Raw genomic sequence first — 22,547 nt, 5'->3', positions numbered from 1 at the left:
TCACTATCTGCTGCCTGTCTGTCCGAAAGTTGGTGATCCACTGACAGATGGAGGTGGGCACAGAGATTTGGGTTAATTTGGACAGGAGGAGGTGTGGGATGATGGTGTTGAAGGCCAAACTGAAGTCCACGAACAGGATCCTCACATAAGTCCCTGGTTTGTCCAGATGTTGCAGGATGTAGTGCAGTCCCATGTTGACTGCATCATCCACAGACCTGTTTGCTCGATAAGCAAACTGCAGGGGGTCCAGCAAGGGTCCAGTGATGTCCTTCAGGTTGGCCAACACCAGTCTTTCAAATGACTTCATGACCACAGACGTTAAGGTGACAGGTCTGTAGTCATTAAGTCCTGTGATTTTGGGTTTCTTTGGGATGGGGATGATGGTGGAGCGTTTGAAGCAGGAAGGAACTTCGCACATCTCCAGTGATCTGTTGAAGATCTTTGTGAAGATAGGGGCCAGCTGGTCAGCACAGGTTTTTAGGCAGGCCGGTGAGACACCGTCTGGGCCTGGTGCTTTCCTTGTCTTCTGTTTGATGAAGACCCGACGCACCTCCTCTTCACAGATCAAAGGTGCAGGAGGGGGGAAGGTGGGGGTTACTGGAGGTGTTAATTGATTGGTGGAGAGAGGGTCTGAATGGGTGTAGGGTGTGAGACAGGGTTTATCAAACCTGCAATAAAACTCATTCAAATCGTCGGCTAGTTGTTGAGTTGACACGGTGCCGGGGGGTGGTGTCTTGTAATTTGTGATGTCTTTCAGGCCTTTCCACACTGATGCAGGATCGTTGGCTGAAAACTGTTTCTTCAGCTTTTCAGAGTAGTTTCTCTTAGCCACTCTGATCTCTTTTGCCAGTGTGTTTTTGGCCTGTTTATACAAGACTCCGTCCCCGTTCTTGTAGGCGTCTTCTTTGGCCTGACGAAGCTGTCTGAGTTTTGCAGTGAACCATGGTTTGTCATTGTTGTATGTTAAACGAGTCCTGGTAGGGATGCACATATCCTCACAGAAACTGACAAATGATGTTACAGAGTCTGTGAGCTCATCTAGATCGCTAGCAGCAGCCTCAAAAACACTCCAATCAGTGCACTCGAAGCAGGCTTGTAAGTCCTGCTCTGCTTCCTCAGTCCATCTTTTAACAGTCCTTATTACAGGTTTAGCTGATTTCAGTTTCTGCCTGTAGGTCGGTATAAGATGAACCAGACAGTGATCAGAGAGCCCCAAAGCTGCCCGTGGAACAGAGTGATATGCATCCTTTACTGTGGTGTAGCAGTGGTCCAAAATATTACTGTCTCTGGTGGGACATGTAGTATGCTGTCTGTATTTTGGCAGTTCACGGGAGAGATTTGCTTTATTAAAGTCCCCGAGAATGATTATACAGAGTCCGGGTGTTGTTGCTCTGTGTCAGTGATCTGGTCGCCCAGCTGTTGCAGCGCTGCGTTCACGCACGCTTGCGGTGGAATGTAAACACTTACGAGGATGAACGAGGAAAACTCGTTCTAATATAAATTAGCATAAAAATGTATGCGTTATGTTACTCATCTTTCAGTTGTCATTAGCAAAATTTGAATAATAATTAGGTCGATAAAGCACTGTACAAAATAGTCAGTACAAAAGCTGAATGACTGACAGCAGTGCGCCTTCTACAGGCTGGAGGCTAAACTGCTGCTCCCTCTCCTGCTGCTCAGAAAGCCTTGGCTCTTCTCTAGGCAGTGTTGCTCCCTCACATCATCGTCGGTTCCAATGCTGACTCCTTCTGGAGTGTATATGTTCTCCCCATCTTTGCATGACATCACAACAATCGATTCATTGAATTGATTCATTGCGCAAATTTACACTCTGCGATGGACTGGGATACCTTCTAGGTTGTTACCCACTTTAATGATTTTTAAAAATCATTAATTGTATGGTAACTTACACACAGTTTCTTGGCAGCAATCACAGGGTGGAGACAATTGTGAGACTGCTGTGCGTCTTCTTGCTCTAGTCAGTATGTAGTTCGTGTAAATTCATAAAGGCACGTTGTGCAACCTGCTGAGATGCTGTCTTCCTGTTGCCCTACTTTGGCTCTCCCCAACCACACCCCTCCTATGTGTGCAGGAGAACCACTGTCTGCGGATCAAGATCCTGGGTGACTGCTACTACTGCGTGTCGGGCCTGCCGGAGGCACGGGGTGACCATGCCCACTGCTGCGTGGAGATGGGCATGGACATGATAGAGGCCATCTCGTGAGTGTGTGTGGGGCGGCCGCTGAACCCATGCCAGCCAGAGTTGTCCCAAAATGCCCTCGCAATCGGTGATGTTCTTCGATACAAGTATCGCTGTGTTCTTGTAATCCTGGTGATCACCAACACTTATATGTAAATGTCACTCTCATCCATGTCTGATAACGCGTGAAGCATCTTCAGATGGGCTTCATGTGAACGTGCTACCAAGCGTATCCTGAGCCAAGCCCTACGTCACCACTGAAGCGCTGTGGTGTATCAGTCACACACACTGGTCTTGTTCAGACCTAGTCAGTGGTGGTCAACAAGCTTATCGGAACAGTTGATTATCTGAGAAATTGATTATCAGGGAAGCAGAGATCTGAGGAAGGAAGGGAGCAGGATTTAATTCAACGTGAGCTTTCGTGTGACAACGAGACGTTCCTTAGGGCAAAGCATACTAAAATGCACTTTCCAGTTCTTGTCGGCATTCATCTCCCAAATGGCTATAACGAGATTAAACCAGATGACAAGCTCTTGTGACTGTGACCCTCCACCTGCTGTGCTTCCAATTAGTGCATCACTGCAAAATAAATGCTCTGCTTCACAGGGACCAATTCGTGGACAAGGTCTGTGAACTATTAATATTTTCTTTCTTTCTTTTTCTGAAAGTATGTTGACTTTAAAAATATTTTCACCGTCACAGTTCTAAAACTGAATTTACAATAGCACTGACTAAAATAAGAGTTATTTGAAAAAGAAAGACCCAAGAAAAAAGATAATGGTGTTACCAGTTCAGTTCCCTGGAGAGGGTTAATGCACTTTGCAGCATTATAGGTAGCAAATCTAGCAGGATTAATATCAGACCTGCAGAGTCCTTACATGCCTGTGGTCCTACTTGTGTGTGTGTGTCTGCGCATGTGTGTGTAAGTGCTGGTCGATCGAGTCCAACTCTTGACAACCACCCGTGCGGTTTTCTCGGCAGCGGAGGAGCAGAAGCGGTTTGCCAGTGCCTTTCTTCCACGCATGTCTGCGAGCTGCAAACAGAAAGGAGTGATTCCGCTCATTTTGAGAATCTTCTTGGGAAGTGGATTGAGTTGAAAGCCACGCTGCAAAAAACAAATCAGGTGCCCTTGCTGGACGCCTGAAATACAGAAGTAAACACAGCAAATGGCTGGTATTAAGACTCGAAGCTGGTATCCTCACAGACAGGTAAAAGCCTTGGAGAAACAACTGACGGCTGAATTGTCTTTGCTTCTCTCAACACGTTGCAGCCATTGAATCTGCCAGTGCCCCCCACCACACTCTATACAACTCCTGGTCCAGACCACGGTGATATCCTGCCTGGACTACAGCAATTCTCCTACGTCTGGCATCCTGGGATCCTCCATCAAACCTTTTCAGTTGATACAGAATGCCGTTGCACGAATTGTGTTCGACCTCCCGAAGAACTCCCATTTACTGTATCTCTCCTCCTCATCTCTCTCCACTCACTTCATGTAGCTGCCCGTATCAAGACCATCAACAGATTTGCTCCCCAATACCTGCAGACCTTGACGTGTCTCTACACCCCAGCAGATGCCCCCAGATTTTGGGCCACCTGTTCATCCCCCTCACAACAGGCTCAACATCAAAAGCCCTTTGGTTCTTAGTCTTCGTCTTGCTGTGTTGGCCTGAACTCAACTGTCCCCCAGAACAGGTGAACTCCTTCCCATATCCAAGAAGGATCTCAGAACTCAGCTCTCTCAGACCCATTTCCCTCCTGAGTTTGTGCAATCTTTGTAAGTGAGTCCTTCACACCTGCTGCTTTTTATCCACCTGTTTTCATATTCATATATCATTAAAAGAGTGCACTTTAACAACAGGTATATTGAACAGAGAAGCTGCAATTCGAGATTTGTTATCTGTGCAGGTCTTGTTTACTCTGAGCTGTGTGTTGTTTGGGGAAGAGTGTCTACCAGAAGAATAATGTTGATGGTTCTGCCTTGTTTGGCTATGCGGTACTTAGAGTGCGTGTAAGGACTCTGCGACTCTGGTATTCATAACATTCTGCTTTACTTTCTTATGCACATGCTCTCACTCATAAAGGCAAGTAGCCTCACTGCCATGACTCTTCAGTCACCTAAGTCCTGGCAGAGCCCTTGCTGGGCTATATGTGCACAGCACTAACTCTTCGCTTCCTCCTCAAAAGCGTGAATACACAGTAATGAGTCCAACACAATGAAGGGAATAAAATATCGTGATGCAGGAACTTTTCCACAGAGAGAGTAGAACAGCACTGTACTGAGATGATTTTGTGAACTGTTAATCTATTGACTAACCGATTAGACGATTAGCAAGTGCAGTTGTTTAAGATGTGAAACAATAGGATTCCAGGAGGGACCTTGTTGTTGTACTTTGAGAAAGAGATTCTTTGTTTAACTGGGTCAAAGAGTGAAATTTATGGTGCGAAAGCCACATTGTTTCATTGGACATGGAAGAGGGAGAAAGGCAGTAAAATACTATGCCAAAAGCATTTTTTACATGCAGATGGAAGTTGGAGAGGACTAGTTACTGACTGTCAGTGAGACCCATTGTATCTCCTCCTTAGGCTCGTGCGGGAGGTGACTGGAGTCAATGTCAACATGCGTGTGGGCATCCACAGCGGCCGGGTCCATTGTGGAGTGCTGGGCCTTCGCAAGTGGCAGTTTGATGTCTGGTCCAATGACGTAACGCTGGCCAACCATATGGAGGCTGGGGGCAAAGCAGGGTGTGTTTCCCTCCAGGTTAAGACTTGTCCTACACCCAGTACAACAATGTGTCAAACTTTGTATTAGCATTCATAGTCCCACTTAAATACAGCGCCCCACTCCTTAATATTGTTCATCTCCCAGTCCATGAATATGGCTTCTAAATTGAGTAGATGAGAGGAAATGTTTGGATGTTTGAACGTCAGGTCTTCCAAGCCAGGAAATGTGCTCCCCAACTGGTGTTCATATGGCCATGCTCCCCCAGGCGTATCCACATCACCAAGTCCACTCTCAACTACCTCAATGGGGATTATGATGTGGAGCCTGGATTTGGTGGTGAGAGGAACGTTTACCTGAAGAAACACAACATTGAGACTTACCTCATCGTGAGCTGCAGCCAGAAGCGGGTAACCTTCTCCCCCTCTCCACACACAGTGCTGCTTAGGAAATGCAAGATGAGCGGCAAACATACATCACTTCTTGTCTGGTAAAATTGGTAAGTTAGTTCGTCTTTCTTATGCCAGCCCCCACCCCCTTGTCTCTACACAGAAAGAAGAGAAGGCCGTGATGGCCAAGATTAGCCGTCAGCGCACAAACTCTGTCACCCACAACACCTCCCACTGGTGTTCTGACCGGCCCTTCTACAACCACTTGGGCAGCAACCAGATCTCCAAAGAAATGAAGAGAATGGTAAGCAAGTACCCATGTGTGCCGTCTCATGTCATCCTTACTGGATTAGCTGTTTTCCCATCAGTGTCCACTTTCAATAAGGCTTCTATCTCAATGTGTTAGTTGATTCACAACTATAAATTACTTGTACACGTAATTAGATGTGTGCAAATAGATCTTGTATCTATTATCTAGTGATTTTCTAGTGTCGGTTGTCTAGTGTTTCACTGAAACATGTGCACACTCGCTCGCTCACTCACAGAGTCACACACGAGTGGCAGTTCAGGTTCTCTGGACTGTAGAAGGAAACCAGAGACGGAGGGTATGCAAATTGCACAGAGTCTGAGCTGGATCTGAACCCACGGCGAAACTCATGGCAACATCAGTGACCTTCAGTGGCAGCATCAGTAGCCTCTCCCAGTGGGAGCTGGGCTTTATGAGATGAACTAGACCACTGTGACTGATATATAGGGGTGTAATCCTGACCTGTGGAGTATGGTCATTTCTCTTAATAATATTAATGATACTGTATGAGTGCAAGAGCTGCCCATGAAAAAAAGTGATGCCTGCAGGTATTCTGCAGTGATACTGAGGTTAAAGTTGATATTATTTTTTATATATATATATATATATTATATGCTAGGGGGTATGGTGGTGCAGCGGGTTTGGCCAGGTCCTGCTCTCTGGCAGGTCTGAGGTTTGAGTCCCGCTTGGGGTGCCTTGCGATGGACTGACGTCCCGTCCTAAGTGTGTCCCCTCCCCCTCCAGCCTTATGCCCTGTGTTGCCGGGTTAGGCTCTGGTTTGCTGTGACCCTACTTGGGACAAGCGGTTTCAGACAGTGTGTGTGTGTGTGTGTGTGTGTGTGTGTGTGTAAAAGATGTTACGGGGACATGCTGAAGGGCGCAAGGTCCAAGCGCGCAGGACATACACACTTTATTGTGACTCATCACTGAGACTCCAGAGAGCCTTGAACTGTCTGGAAAAAGGTCAATTCCAAGAGATTTGATGTTGCTTTGCTTTCATTTGTTAATTCTTCTTAGTTTTTTCGGTCCCTTTTATTATGGTTGCAGGCTTTTTCATTTTTGGTTGTTGAATCACTTTGTTTGTGGTGCTGCAATTGGTTATCAGGGGAAAGAACAATGAAAACAGCTGTAAATCCTCCCAGCATCTCTCCCTGCATGGTTGCTCCTCGAACCCGGCACACCCCCGTGCTACACCTACATTTTAACCGAATTCTGCTATTCACATTTATATTTACATTTATTCATTTAGCAGAATGAATATATGTAAATGTAAATGTGCAATGAGTCCATTACATCAACAGCAGGAGCCTTGGACTCAAACACGTGGTTCTGAAGTACAGTTAATTTGTCACATCCCACCACCATAATTCATCCCCCCTAATCTGGGTTTCATCTCCTGTTCTGTTTCTCATGTTTTACCTTGAAAATACTGTCAGAATTGGACAAACTACCGTTCCTCTAGTTTTTCACCAGATAACTAGATTTTTTTTTGTATTTGACCTCCTGAACCCCATTTGCTCAATTATTTTAAATCTTTGTTGACTTTTTAATTCTCACCAGCAGATGGAAATGTTACACCAGTGTTGCACCGAGAAGCACCATGAGGATGCCCTTTACTTATTCTTTTATTGCTCACTGTTTATTTTGATTTAGAGTTCAGCTGAGATCTTGTAAGTCCTGGATTGTCTGTCCTTGAGTATGAATCATATATGGTATAATTTTACAGGATAAAATCCTTCTGTAATGAATACAGCTGGTTGATAACAATGGCACTCGCATAGACATCTGCAGTCTCTATTCATAAAGAAAAGACATTTTACCAACTTTATTACAACTGTTCGAGAAAGTATGTTTGTATTTCTTAACCAAAAGTATAGATTTTTTCTTGTCCTGTTTTTTTTTTTTTTTTTTGCTTTGACTTTTAATTTGGTCTGTTTTGACTTTGTAGCATTTGCGTTTTAGTTTCCGCCATCGTTTTTAGCGTGCTCACATTCTGGATTTCCCTGAGCACCATACTTCACTGTAAAACAGCTACAAAGTCATTCCAAGTCATGTTTTAAGCATTGAAATTACTACTGTTGTTTCTGTTTCAAGAATGAAAAGGATCAAATTAACTTTCTCAGTTTTGGTGCAAGTAGTTCCCCAAAAAAAAATCTCTCTGAAACAGTTCAGAAGTTCCAGCTGTACTCGTTCATGGTCAGAATACAATGCAGAGCCTCGCTAAACCTCATGAATTAGGAGGATGGCTGGAACATAACTCATAATCCATAATTCATTCCACAGACCCAGAACCTGTGGTCTGTACAAGTGCCACATGGGGGGCATTTCTAATGCTCACAGTATTTCTCTTTTTTCTGCAGGGCTTTGAAGATCCCAAGGACAAGTGAGTAGAAACTAAATCTAGTTTTTTCCTATCCGGCGAGGTCCCGAAGTAAAGCGTGGCCAGCACTGTTTGCTCCCTTGCCATCTGTCAGTCAGGGCAGAAAAAGATCGTTTGATTGATGGTGTCGTGAGTCTCGGACACGTCCTGCTGCACAGAGCTCATACTGCTTTAAGCACCTTCGCGACATTTACGTTTTTAAAGAGAAACCGCTGCGTGCTGCAGAGCTTGTCCAACACATCGTCTGAAACCGCTGGTCCCGAGCGGGCTCGCGGCAAACCGGAGCCTAACCCGGAAACACAGGGCACAAGGCTGGGGGGAGGGGACACACCCCGGACGGGACGCCAGTCCGTCGCAAGGCACCCCAAGCAGGACTTGAACGCCAGACCCACCAGAGAGCAGGCTCCAGCCAAACCCACCACGCCACTGCACCACTGCGCCCCCCCATTAACTAATAAACCACTTTCGTAATTCCTCCAATTAAACAAATCCAGAATGAAAAAGAAATCTTGTAATACATTTCCATCAAGCAGTTTAAAAGAAGTGTTGATTAAGGGTCACGAACAGAGTAATTAAGGAAATTAGCATCTGTTATTAGCAGACAAAAGCATCTTGTCTTGTGTTATCTAGGCATTTCATTTTCAGAAACACACAGGAGAGCTTGAACCCTGAGGACGAGGTGGATGAGTTTCTGGGCCGGGCCATTGATGCCAGGAGCATCGACCGGCTGCGCTCTGAACACGTCAAGAAGTTCCTCCTAACGTTCCGCGAGGCCGACCTGGAGAAGAAGGTAGTAAACGTCCCTGTGTGCTGAAACTGAACGCAGGAGATCCCGGGTCGCATTCCTTCATTTCATTTCGTACCACACACGATTCGTTGATTCCATTGTTCGTTAGCAGCTTCTTGAATGTAGCGGCGTGTCTCTCCAAGCCATCTGGTTTTGGGGCTCCTACAACTTACAGCGTTAACCTTCGTATCCTTTGGACGATGGCTGGGTTTGCCGTGGGTTTGGTGGCCTCCGGCGGTATGAAAGTCAAGGTTCATTCGCTTGCGCCCCACCCCCATTCTCCATTCCCCATTCCCCTTTCCTATTTACTGTTACTGCACCTGTTGCCTATACAGTCAGTTCTGCTGTTGTACGACAGTTGTGTTCCTAGAAATGATCACATTACTTCAGATCATTTAATAAAAATAAGGGTTACAACACGAAAAACGGAGCTGGTGCAGAGCAAATAAACCACATTGATCATTAGGTACTGGAAACTGACAGCACATCCAAAACCTACCGAGAATATAACCTATTAATGAATTAATAATGAATTAATTTAGTGATGAAACACATGAAAGTAATGAAGGAACGTGCAGTCTGTGACACATTCTTTCAAAGTGCTTCATAGGTTCCAAGTTCTGTTCAAGCAATGAAACTTTCCATTGATGGTCTCCAAAGGGCCATTGATTTGGTCAGTGCAGAGCTTCCTTACATTCTTACCATGTTTCACAGAGTAACTAAAATTAAATGTAAAATGCAAAGAAACAATGTCTCAGGTCCCAGACAAGCACTAAATAAAGCGAGTCTGTGCGTCTGACAGTTTCATGCCTGTAGCACCCATCACGTTCATCCCAGATGGTCCTTGCCCAAATCTGTGCTATTGAAATTGCCCTACTCTATTTATTCGAATCATGTTTTTAAAACATATTTTGCAACAGAACTGACAGCATGAAATTACTTAGTATTTACTTTTATTGACAATAAAATGTAAACCTAGGAGTTTGTTTCATTTACATTTTACGTTTACATTTATTCGTTCAGCAGATGCTTTTCTCCAAAGTGAAGTACAAAAAAAAAAAAAAAACACGTAACAGTGCGTTACACCAACAGATGGAGAGATTTGGATGCAGACACATGATTATTGAGAGCAGTAGATTTGTCACATACCGCCATATAAACCAGTGAGCATTAAATGAGTCTCAACATATAGGTTTTTTAATAATTAAAAGATAACACAGTACATGTTTTGAGACCTGTTCTGGATGTAGAGAGAGATTCAGCAGTTCTGAGTGAGAGAGGGAGCTCAGTCCACCACAGAAATGAAAACCTTCAGACTTTTGATTTTGGAGTTTCTTTTGTCAGACGTGTGCAGTGTGTGAAACTGACTTGGTCTATGTGTTCGTGCTGCCTTTTTTTCCCCCTTTTTTTTAACTTTGTTCAGCAGTGTTCCAGAGGAACTTGTCGGGGGAAAAAAGTGTAATATGCACATTCTGGGCAAGTCACAGTAATTCAAGGGCATGAAGGAGTGGCGCAATGAAAAATTACTGAGAGAGCATAAAAGCAAGTTAAAGGAAGGTTCAAAAATGTGCGGTAGGACAGTGCGAAGGGAAAGACAAACATTGCAACACCCGCAGGAGCTCTTTTCATTCATTACAACAATATATGTACAAGACGTCATGAAGGGATGCAAGTCTGTCTTTGCTTCCTACCATGAGCCTCACAGCACTGTGGATGAAATGTTGTTCTGCAGATGAACAACAGCAGGAGCACAAAGACACACACAGGGCACACGTAGAAACAATTGTCAATACATCCACGCATGTAAATCGAAGATAAAAGCCTGCATTTTAAAGGTGTGATCAAGTACCTTTATGCAGGAGGTCCACTATCCGAAAAGGTGTCCCGTTTGGATGAGCAATCATGCGGATCAATCCATCCAATTTAAATAACCACTTATTCTGAGCAGAGTCCCTGTGAACCGGAGTCTATCGCGGAAATGCTGGAGACAGGGCTGAAGGAGCACACCCTGGATGGCGTGCCAGCTGATCACGTGAAAGTCAAACATGCACGCACACACTCGCACAGTTCGGGCAATTTAACGTCACCAATTCACCCGAACCACATGCTGCCTTTGGACTGTGGGAGGAAACCAGAGCACCCTGAGGAAACCCACACAGACAGAGAGACAGCGTGCAAACTCCACACAGACTGAGTGGGAATTGAACCCACCTTCTCTCACGTCACCCAGGTGTTGTGAGGTGCTACCCGCTGCCATCATGTATATAAAATGTTAATTTCTGCTCCTCCGTTTTTCCCAGTATTCTAAACAGGTGGACTCCAGATTAGGGGCATATGTGGCATGTACCACCGTTGTGTTTCTTTTCATCTGCCTCATTCAGATGACCACTGTACCACAGTAAGTACAGCACAAGTCAGATGGTGACGCAATATGGTGTTACTTCAAAGGAAACTTTTGATCAGAAATAGCTATGGTATTTTTTATTATATTTTTATTAACAAAGGTTCTCAGTTATCTAGTATATTTATTTAGCAGAATACAGGTAAGGGCATAACAGTTAAGAGGTAAATAATAAGACATTATAATGATTACATCAGATCTTTGTGATGTCTAATAGATCAAATTAATGTTGCCTGTAAGTTTCAGTATTTACAATATTTTGAAATGTTGTCTCTTTCTCTTCCACTCTTTCTGCCTCCGTCCTCCTCTCACGTCTCTCCGGGCTCCGGCTAAACAGCACCTCTCAGATGATCGGCTTCTATGCGACCTGCGGACTGGTTCTTCTGGCTGTCATGTTCATCTCAGGAATCTACTCCTGCTACAAGGTGGGTCTTCTTACCACCAAACCCCCACAGAGGCCACGGAGTCTTACTGTTGGAGAAACAGAAAATGACACGTTGCTCTTCACGTGTTGCCCGCAGCCGAGCTTCACGTGACAAAGAGCGGTGCCCCCAACTGGACCGGATCGCATGGCTAACCACACGTCCCGCTTCTTCATCTGATCACTACACTTTCTTACAGTGCTGACATGATGAAATTAAACCTGCGTGTAGTGCGTTTGTCTTAATGAGCACGCTTCGGTTTGTTTGCATCCTGGCTGCCTTTGGCCGTGAAAATAACAGGCAAACTCAATATCCGTGTTACTGCTTTTAGTACTTCTCTTCCACGCACATTTTCTTTCTTCTGGGTTTAATTCAAAATTCTTCAGCTGGGCCGGAAGAGTGATTGCTTCCTTTAAATTCCTCTAGATTCTTTCCAGAAATTCAGACGACCATTGTCTTCCAGTGCGGTGAACAGTGAAATCCTTTTCAGTAGATTGGTTAGAGAGGGAGACTGTTTATTCGCAGCTTTACTGTCTCTGATTTACCAAGACCTTTGCCATTATAATGGGTCATAGGATATGGCTGAGGTGCTGGATCACTCTCTAGGGCTGCGTGTTCTGCACTGGTCACGGAGCAACCGGAAAGAACGGCACGTTAGTTCTGCATGCGTGGCTCACAACCTGGAGCATGAATGTGTTTCGGCACTAGATCAAATGAACCGTGATTTTGGGGATTCTGTCACTTTGTTGTTATGAAATCCCGAGAGGAAACGAACACGGACGTATTTTACTGTAACATCCGGACGTGGACGCAAAGTGCAATGATCCCGAGGGCAGAGTGTATATACAAGTGCACAGCGCAAACCTGGCAATAAAGTGCATGAGCTAATACAAAGGTGGCGTGGCATAGACAGGGTTGATACACAGGACTTGGACAACACACTGGTTGTCAATAGAGATCAAGTGAGTTAACACAGTCTGCCTCTGGTGTACATGGGGGATTTCACCCCCTGAGGCTGTGACAGTTGTGCTGTTGTCGTTGTCTTTGATGCTATAGTAGTTATGTGTTGTGAATCCAAGGGCTGCAGGGAGGAGATGGCAGGCAGCGAATAACGTGTAGGGCTGTCAAGCTGAAAGTCGGATGAGGGCTTGGGAAAGATTTTTGTCATACAGAAGAGTCCAGAACACTGCAAAGACTTTGTCTCTAGTTGTAAGCTTGTACATAAACTGGGTCCTCAAATTGTTAACACACCTGGGACCAAAAGTGTAATTCGATTTATAATGTGACAGTCACTTTTACCAAGTCAGTAAAAGTTGAATAATACATTAATTCCTGCACTTATGAAAGGATTACATTCTGTAAAATGATCAGGCCGAGCTAGAATAAATTACTCCAACACTTCCATCCATATAATATCAATAACTGCTTATGCAGTGCAGCTTTGTGATGGTCTGCTGTATAGGGCATGGGGGCAGTGTGTACCTTGAATGTGGCAGCACTACATTACAGCGTAACACTTTCGTTATTTTTAAAATTAATTTCAAAATACATTGAAATTAAAATTTGTTTTAACTTACTGAAAATAAAAATGCATCATTAACACAGCCTCCCTTTTAATGATCAATGGAAGCAAATTAAAACAAGGTGGTATTTCTATTCTTTCTGGGTGCGTTTTAGTGCCACCTAGTGGTAGGACTCAGAAACGCAGGTAATTGTATCTCTACAACATATGGTGAATAAAATTCAATTAAAATGCATAAACACAACTGTAGATGAGATGTTGAGATCTTTGAAAATTCGTAACTCAAGTGTTCAGTAACAAGAGGAACAGGAGTCTTTACTGGATTCTGTGTAGTTTTGCGTGGCAGTGTGTATGGACTCCTTTCAGCTGTGTGCCACGTGGACGAAATGAACAAAGGGCACCTCTCCATTTGTTTCCAGTGTTTCCCAGAGCCCCTGAAGACCCTGAGCAAGAAGATTGTTCAGTCCAGGATAAAGAGCACACTGCTTGGGGTCTTTACCATCATTCTGGTGTTTCTCTCAGCGTTTGTCAACATTGTGAGTTGCACAGCAACGACACCTTTGCTCACATTTCCCGTGCCATTCTCTGTTGTTATTATTGTTGTTATTGCATACCTCAGGTCAGTGGCTACATGTGATATTCTGTTGTTGTGTTTTGAAATTGCTGGGTGTCTCATAGGGCCTGCATCATGCAATGAGCCATGGGTTCGATCGCTCAGTCTGCGTGGAGTCTGCATGTTTTCAGTATGTTCGGCTGGATTTCCTCCCACAACAGAGAGACATGTTCCCTTCGTGTGTGTGTGTGTGTGTTAAAATGTTGTACTGTGTAGGTGTGTGAATCACTGTAGGGGATTTACTGGAGTGTATCTAACAGTGTAAGTCACCTTGGAAAAAGGCGTCAGCTAAATAACAGTTAATTGTACATTTCTGTGAAGATAAGCGTCTGCTGAATGAATAGCTGTGATTTAGGAACTCGTGTCCTCTCTGACTTACACCACTAGTGCCTTGCTGTGCGTTGTTGGCTTGCGGTCCTGTGTCTCTGTGTGGCTCACTCGGCTCGCTGTGTTCCCCAGTTCACCTGCAGCACTAGCGACCTGCTTACCTGCCTGAGCCACGAGTTCAACATCAGCCGCACAAGTGTGACTGCGTGTCACGTGCGCTCATCTGCCATAAACTACAGCCTGTGCATGACCGAGGGTTTCTGCGGAGACCCGCTGCTCACCTGCAACTTCCCAGAGGTGGGCACTCGCTGCCCTGTGGTTATCCCAGCCACAATGGAAATGATAGCCCAGAAGAGGCTCCAAAACCTTTTTCCATGAAAGCCTCGCTATTCAGAGCGTTGTGCTCCTTGTACTTCAGAGCATCATGTTGTTGTAAAAACAGCGCTGTGTTTGCCAGTCAGAGTCCCCCCTCGGTGACTCGGTGTCTCTCTCCTTGTCTTACCCACTGGCAGTACTTCTCGTCCTGCGTGATGCTCAGCCTGTTGTCCTGCTCCGTCTTCTTGCACATCAGCAGCATTGGGAAGCTCTTCCTCATGCTGTCCATGGAGCTCACCTACGTGCTGGTGCTTGAGCTGCCACGGGTCAGCCTGTTCGACAACACGGACCTGCTGGTGGCAGCCAATGCCCTGTGAGTGCCACGCCAGTCCATCTTTACACCAAAGACGGCATCGAATGGGACACGGCACAGTTCAGTAAGATGGGTTGGAAGAGAGGAGGTGCAGTTTTTACGCCACCCTATAAAAAGCACCGCGCTTACACTCCATCTTTCGTCAGGACGCCACTGCTTGATCTCACCGTCTCATACTGTCGGTGCAGGAGACCTGCACGAAATGCAGCAAGCAAGCGGCGCGATGTTTTGAGGGCTTCACTATGTTTTAAATATTTCTGATGTTATATAATATAGGGGCGCGTAGGGGCGCAGCGGGTTTGACCGAGTCCTGCTCTCCGGTGGGTCTGGGGTTCGAGTCCCGCTTGGGGTGCCTTACGACGGACTGGCGTCCCATCCCGGGTGTGTCCCCTCCCCCTCCAGTCTTACGCCCTCTGTTGCCGAGTTTGGCACCGGCTCCCCGCGACCCCGCATGGGACAAGCGGTTCAGACAGTGTGTGTGTGTATAATATGATAATAATGTGAACAGTTCTCCTTTTACTTTTATCTGTGAAGAGGCCCCTTACAATAGTCACCATTCTGTGGGTCTTATTTTGCCCCACAGCATGTTTATTGAGACGACTCACAGGACTGCTAAAGGGTTTCATAGCCCATTGTTAGTGAGTTAGAAAGACTCCTTCCTTACACACCTTTGGTGTCTTTGACGCAATCGTCTGTGGTAGCAGATGTAGGTAGGATCTAGGTAGCAGATGTCTTTTGTCAGGGCTTCACTGCCTTGGCTCACACTGTAGTGTGTGAAGTGCAGTGGAAGGCCAAAGCTGCCATTCCTTCTGTGTCACTAAAGCTTTCTCTTCCTTATTTGCAGGGAAACTATTAATGGAACGTGGTAAGTTACATCTTAATGACCTCCTTCTGCGCACGGTGATGGTGCTCTTTTCACTGTGTCACCCGTCACGTCTCTCACGTGGATGCGATTCTCTGTCTGAACAGCAGCAATGTAACGGACACCAAAGTACCCCTGAAGATCACGACACCCGTGGTCATCACAGTCTTCGTCCTGGCTCTCTATCTGCATGCCCAGCAGGTGGAATCCACAGCTCGCCTGGACTTCCTCTGGAAGCTGCAGGTGTGTGTGTGTGTCTGTGTGTGCAAAACTAGTCTGGGCAGAGCAGACAAATTTAAACTTGTGCCAGATTAGGATGCTAGCATACTCAAGTTTCCTAGTAGCTGTTTTTGAAAAGTACAGGGAGGGTTTATAGAAGCCACTCTCCTACAGGACCAACTGTAAGCGCAGTTAATTACTCTGGACTGGGAATAGTCACTGGCGTAGTAGCTAGAGCTGCTGTCTTTGTACCAAAAGGTTGAAGGTTCGGGTCACACCTTCAGCTGTCACACCTTCAAGCAAGGCACTTACCCTAAATTGCCCAGCTCTATAAATGGTTAAACATATGTAAGTTGTTTTGGAGAAAAGCATCAACTAAATATTTAATTTTTTTTCACTTATTTTGAGTCAAACAGCAAATCACCCAATTCAACCTGCATTTAAGCCCCTTAGTTGCTTCTCTGAGCTCCTAATGCTGAAAACAGAGCCATAAAACAGCATTTTTAGTGTTCCAGGACCTTGACTGGAATTTCTCTAAGGGTGTGTATGCAGGATAGCTGGATAGTCCATCATGTCATCCGACATCAACTGATTTCAACTAATCAGAAGACACACACACACTCTGTCTGAAACCACTTGTCCCATGTGGGGTCGCGGGGAGCCAGAGCCTAACCAGCAACACAGGGCATAAGGCTGGAGGGGGAGGGGACACACCCAGGATGGGACGCCAGTCCATCACAAGGCACCCCAAGCAGGACTCAAACCCCAGACCCACCAGAGAGCAGAACCCAGCCAAACCCACTGCGCCACCGCACCCTAATCAGAAGACACCTTCACTTTAATTCGTCATTGGTCAAAAACATCTCGTATAGAAGGCCTCAGTCTAATGTTGTGGACGCAACCGTCACCGGTGTGAACCTCTTTCATGGTTTCTTCCTCCCACAGGCCACTGAGGAGAAGGAGGAGATGGAGGAGCTGCAGGCCTACAATAGGCGGCTCCTTCACAACATCTTACCCAAGGATGTGGCTGCTCACTTCCTGGCCCGCGAGCGCCGCAACGACGAGCTCTACTACCAGTCCTGCGAGTGTGTGGCCGTCATGTTCGCCTCCATCAGCAACTTCTCAGAATTCTACGTGGAGCTGGAGGCCAACAATGAAGGAGTGGAGTGCCTGCGGCTGCTCAACGAGATCATCGCCGATTTTGACGAGGTTAGTCTTCTTCTGTGTCTATGCTTGTGTGTTGGGTGTCAGTGTCCATGTGTGTCTTTTTAGGGTATTTTTGTGTGTGTGTGGCAACTGGGTTTCTATACTGGTGTACCAGATGTACAAGAAGCTCTGTTTTTCATTAATGAGTCTCAAATGAAAAATCAACTGATGAACATATTCATACTCCAGGGTATTGAATTTTTATTGAAGATATGAAAATATGTGCAACAGCTCAACGATGTGTGCAAAATCAAAACTCATAATGACTTAGAACATTGTTTTAGTGCAGGAGCTGAGAAGCAAAATGTCGGTCAAATTCAAACATGGAAACTGCAGCATGTTTCCCTCTGAGTGGAAATTACACTCACTGCTCTCCTTCAAACGAAAGATTTAGGGCAGGGTCAGCACACCAGATTTGACTCATCGCAACTAATCACTTGGCTTTCATGGTAAGGGAGGGTACGGAAATGGCTTACCACGGTCATCTAATACTTATCTTTGAATTACAAACACCACACCCTGAGCAGCATTTGAACCTACACCCACACATGCAGGTCAGACACTGAGGCACCAGGTCTACCAAGTGCACCAGCTTAATTACGTTGTTTTGATGTGATGGATTCAGGATGGATTCGGGACCCCCAGTTACTTTGTTTCCTTAACTCCTTCTTCGGTTAAATAACCGGGTATCGAGCGAGTTTAATACATTTTACTACCCTTGGAGCAGTACTTGGCGCTACTGTTTCAAAAGGAGTAGCTCATTGGACCCGAGGACCATAGGAAAAGTGGTGGGTGGTATCCTAGGACATGAAATCATGTTAAATGTATAGAATGGTACATGCGGGAGAACTAGCTCAAGTCCTCTTCTTGCTGGTCGCTGTAGCTCCTTAAGAGCCTGTTTAACTCCTGGTTAAGGATCTCTGTCGTCGTTTTACTGAAGGTGGTGTCATATCGTATTTTGAGGCTGGTGGTAACTCCAAAGTTATCATGAAATAACCTCCAAACTCTGGATTTCAATTGAGGGCCACAGTTTAATGCATGTCCTCTGGGATCCTGAAGAACCTAAACATACTGTGGAAAAGACTCAACCACCTCCACAGCTGAGGGAAGACCCCATGGGAGGGTTACACAACAAGATTTCTAAAACCCATCATTGACAGTGAAGATGGCAGTGAACCTGGGGAGAGGAGGAAGTTGAACTGGTATATTTAGCAGGGTATGAGAAGACAAGATAGGGGCTCTAGTAAAATAGCTGGGAGTGTTGTGGTTGATGTTGATGGAGTACAGGTGGGAAAAGACAAGGCACATTTCTTTTGAAGGAGGACTACCAATTTTTTTTCTGATACTGTGCTAATGTCCAGTTTACCACTGTTATCAGGAGAATTGTGTAGCCACTGTAGGTGCTGCAGTGCCAAGGATTCAAGAGCAGAAATCTTGTCCTTATTCGATTGTTTTGATTGTTTGTTGTTTGTTGTATCTAGACAGCTACAATGCTGTCCATTATCGTCCGTCAGACTACAGCTACTACACAATCTCTGATGTAAAATGTAAGAATCGGTATGACGTAAGAATGGGTCCTAGTGAAGACACAATGTAGGGAGCCTGATAGAGCCTTGAAAAAGTATTAGCTTTCCCATTTTAGGTCACCACGAACCCAAAATATGTGAAGTACTGTATCCACTATGCCTGTCGAAGGTTCATTTAGCACTGTCTACATACCCTAACTTACAGTGATCCATTAGAACTGTGAACAGGTGAACAGTTGAGGATGTGACAATAATGCAGTAATCTTGACTGTTTCATAAGATTGTATGAATCTTTCTCTGTGTCCTTCATTCTTTGCTTCTCTTTCACTGAAATGGTTCACTTCACCTTCTCCCCTTTGCTCCTCTTTGTCCTGCTTTTTCCCCACAACATCCTTCCATATCTGACTCTCTTCACTCCACACCCCCCCACTCCCAGATCATGAGTGAAGAGCAGTTCCGTCAACTGGAAAAGATCAAGACTATTGGCAGCACCTACATGGTTGCCTCAGGCCTCAATGACTCTACATACGACAAAGTTGGCCGCTCTCACATCCGGGCGCTGGCAGACTATGCCATGCGGATCATGGACCAGATGAAGTACATCAACGAGCACTCTTTCAATAATTTCAAGATGAAGATCGGTAAGTAGATGACGCATGCACTTGGTGAAAACTCATTGGTCAGGCTGTGTCCCATTGCTTCCTTGTCCTCAGTCACCATCTATCCTGCTCTCCGCAGGTCTCAACATTGGGCCAGTAGTGGCGGGAGTCATAGGTGCCCGCAAGCCACAGTACGATATCTGGGGCAACACGGTAAATGTGGCCAGCCGTATGGACAGCACCGGTGTGCCGGAGAGAATCCAGGTAACACACACCAGGGATGATGAGGAGGACCACTACATGGTTTTGATGAGCTACTGTGTTTGAACTGGAAATCATGGAAACTCATTTCAATCCTTCAATAGCTGGCCAAAGCACTTGAAATGCTTTTACAACCATATATAAAATCAAGATCTTTCATTTCTACTTTAATAGCCAGTTATGCTACAGTTTAGACTTTGCCACATAGCAGAGGTGGTTATATTATCGTAACTGATGGATACCAGGAGGACTGCATGTTGTCTTGCTGACTTAGGGGATCTGTAGAACCTTACAACACAATTTCAGAATCAAATACAAATCAATGTCTACAATAATGGAATGATGCTGAAAAATGCAACAGTAACACATTCTCCATGTTGGGTCTTAACATGAATGCATCTCCTTTCCTGACAGGTAACCACAGATTTGTATCAGGTACTGAACAGATACAGCTACACGCTGGAGTGTCGAGGACTGGTGAAGGTGAAGGGAAAAGGGGAGATGATGACTTACTTCCTCAACGGAGGACCAGCCAACAGTTAACACCTGCTAGGGTGTGGTTTTCAGCGAGAGCAGGCCTACTAGGAGCAGGAAGACTGCCTTGTACACAGCCTATGAAGACATCCAGGGACTTCCCTTTCACTGAGGACCCTGCCTCGCTCTTTTTCCTGGAAGACGCTGATTAAGACATGGGAAGCACCTCTGGGGTTCTGGTCGACTGAAGAGACTGGAAACATTCAGAGGCTGCTTGGATGGATGGGTATACCTCGAGACTAATGAGAGAACATGAACACTGAATAAATTCCTCAAAATAATTTCTTTAAAATAGGTGCAATGGAGATAAAAACAGCCATAGTGTATTGATCTGAGGTACCAAAGAGCTTAGAAACCTCACAGGAAAGTGCTTTTGTGAACATATTCTTCAATGGATCTATGAAGGACACATTTTAGTGAAGGAATTTTCATGAATGGACCCCAAAAGATTCACCAGGGTTAAACTGGCACGCTGCTGACATGTTTGATGAAGATAATTTGTATAAACAGGAAAAAAAAAGCTTTGTTTTATATATGTCATTTTTATATTTTAATTCCTAAAATCTTTCAGATATTTCAGAATCTCTATTTTGTATATTAATATATTAGATGGAAGCATAAAAGACTCAGAATGTATTTGGATCTATATAGCTGCCACACATGTACTACTGCCCATGTGTATGCAAGTTTCTGCTCTAGTCACTTTTCCCAAGTACTCAAGTCACAAAAATGCTTTGGTTTTATTTATTATTAGTTTTTTTTCATAAAAATTACTTCTGGTTACTGCAGTTCTTGGTGCTGGATACCTGTTATATCATGATATTTCCAGGCAGTCCCCAGATTATGAACGAGTTCCGTTCCTAAGTCTGTCTTTAAGTCGGATTTCCATGTAAATCGGAACGGTTAGGAAAGGTTCATATCTAACGTCAGTTTGTCAAATGTTAGTCTTAGTATATAGTATATCGTGTACCTTTCTATGCATAAAAACATTAAACACTTCCAGATACACTAAAACATCCTTAATATAACAATACAATAATAACAACAATACAATGTAATGATAACAACAACAACAATAATAATGATAATAAATGTAACTACAGTATTTATAATAGAGAGAGAGCTAGAGAGAGAGGAGGAGGAGAGAGAGTGTAGGTATGAAAACATTAAAGAAACTTTAATGTTTGCTTTTCAAATGTTCATTGGCGTTTCACTTTTTTCTGATCGCTTTATTATTTCCACTTTAGTTTCTGTCATGATCACTTTCCTTTTCTTTGATGCATCATCATCATTTGCATCACATTTACGCTTTGGTGCCTTTGGTGTACGCTGCTCTGATTTCGGGCAGGTGTGGACGTTCAGGGCGAGGTCATGGGTGTGACAATCCGACTAAAAAGAGCAAAGTGTTTGTCCTACCTCGGGCTCACTGGCCCCACATACGAGAGGGCAAACCGCCGTAGACATGCAATGTTTTGATGCACGTCACAAAGTAGCTCCCGTTTGTTATTACAAACCATTGTACGTAACTCAAATTTTTAATATAGTAGGCTTTTCGGGGGTGGTTCATAAGTACGGGTTTTACGTGACGTTCGTAACCCGGGAACTGCCTGTACTTTCAATTCTGGGCAAAGGCATAGGAATAAACATGCGTACATAATTAATCCATAATCTGATGAGTTCACCTAGGGAGACGTTATCTGAATGAAACCCAATGTTTACGAGAGCTTTGCTAGGACGAGGGCATGGTTCTTGGTGAGACCATCTGTGTTAGAGCCACATCTCTGCTTGTTTCTTTCCAAGTCCTTCTGATGGTACAAAAGGAGTGTTGCAATGCATTCAAAAAGTATTCAGACCCCTTCGCTTTTTCCACATTTTTCATGTTGCAGCCTTATGCTAAAATCCTTTTTTTTCCCCTCATCAGTCTACACTCAACACCCCATGACAAATCGAAAACAGGATTTTAGAAATGTTTGCAAATTTCTTAAAAAATGAAAAACTTAAAAATCACACTGACATAAGTATTCAGACCCTTTATTTAATTCTTAGCAGAAGTAATCGCTAATTTTGAGCACATGAGCAAGGATTGGTATTTTGTAGTCAAACAGGTTAATATAGCACTAGTTTTACAGTATGAGGGACAAAAGGGTTTATCTAGCATTATGGATCCATAAACATTATCTGCATCTGATATCAAGTAACTGGGCATCATCACCATCATCATCACTTTGGACACTGAATGTGTAAAAAAAGGAACTCTTGATTTTCTGAGATTTTTGAGAGTGATACCTGATTCTCGATTCATTCCTGAGAATGAATTTCTGCTTTCACACAGGCTTCCTACCACAGTGCAAAGACATGTGAAGCAGTGAATCAATACAGCCCCGTGTGTGTGTGCGTGTTACTGCCCTGAGATGTCCAGGCTGTATGCTAAGGTTGCCCACCACAGTAACTGAGGAAGGATATCAGCTTTCAGTAATGTATGTTTAGAAAATAACATTTTTTCTCAAAAATTTTTTACAATTTTTCGAAGTAATTATACAGGTTACAATTCCCGTCCCTTTAAATCATGTGAATTTGTTTTT

At 44.5% G+C, this 22,547-nt stretch overlaps 1 protein-coding gene across 1 annotated transcript in view; it reads left to right on the top strand.

Annotated features, from left to right (window-relative positions):
* Window positions 1-20,054, top strand: part of LOC108936601 (adenylate cyclase type 5-like) — a 62,943-nt gene extending 42,889 nt beyond the window's left edge. The window contains exons 5-21 of the mRNA XM_029248870.1: window positions 2,093-2,220; window positions 4,787-4,945; window positions 5,191-5,332; window positions 5,475-5,615; window positions 7,979-8,001; window positions 8,644-8,788; window positions 11,086-11,183; window positions 11,524-11,611; window positions 13,550-13,666; window positions 14,203-14,367; window positions 14,583-14,758; window positions 15,603-15,623; window positions 15,731-15,863; window positions 16,785-17,048; window positions 19,008-19,212; window positions 19,310-19,434; window positions 19,846-20,054. Coding sequence (XP_029104703.1) covers window positions 2,093-2,220; window positions 4,787-4,945; window positions 5,191-5,332; window positions 5,475-5,615; window positions 7,979-8,001; window positions 8,644-8,788; window positions 11,086-11,183; window positions 11,524-11,611; window positions 13,550-13,666; window positions 14,203-14,367; window positions 14,583-14,758; window positions 15,603-15,623; window positions 15,731-15,863; window positions 16,785-17,048; window positions 19,008-19,212; window positions 19,310-19,434; window positions 19,846-19,974 — 2,259 coding nt within the window. The 3' untranslated portion in view covers window positions 19,975-20,054. The remainder of the gene's footprint in view (window positions 1-2,092; window positions 2,221-4,786; window positions 4,946-5,190; window positions 5,333-5,474; window positions 5,616-7,978; window positions 8,002-8,643; window positions 8,789-11,085; window positions 11,184-11,523; window positions 11,612-13,549; window positions 13,667-14,202; window positions 14,368-14,582; window positions 14,759-15,602; window positions 15,624-15,730; window positions 15,864-16,784; window positions 17,049-19,007; window positions 19,213-19,309; window positions 19,435-19,845) is intronic.
* Window positions 20,055-22,547: the final 2,493 nt, after the last annotated feature.

This window comes from Scleropages formosus, chromosome 24 (genome assembly GCF_900964775.1).
Source record: "Scleropages formosus chromosome 24, fSclFor1.1, whole genome shotgun sequence".
NCBI classification, from domain to species: Eukaryota; Metazoa; Chordata; class Actinopteri; order Osteoglossiformes; family Osteoglossidae; genus Scleropages; species Scleropages formosus.
The sequence above is the reverse complement of the archived record's forward strand: the minus strand, read 5'-3'. Positions and strand labels throughout refer to the sequence as shown.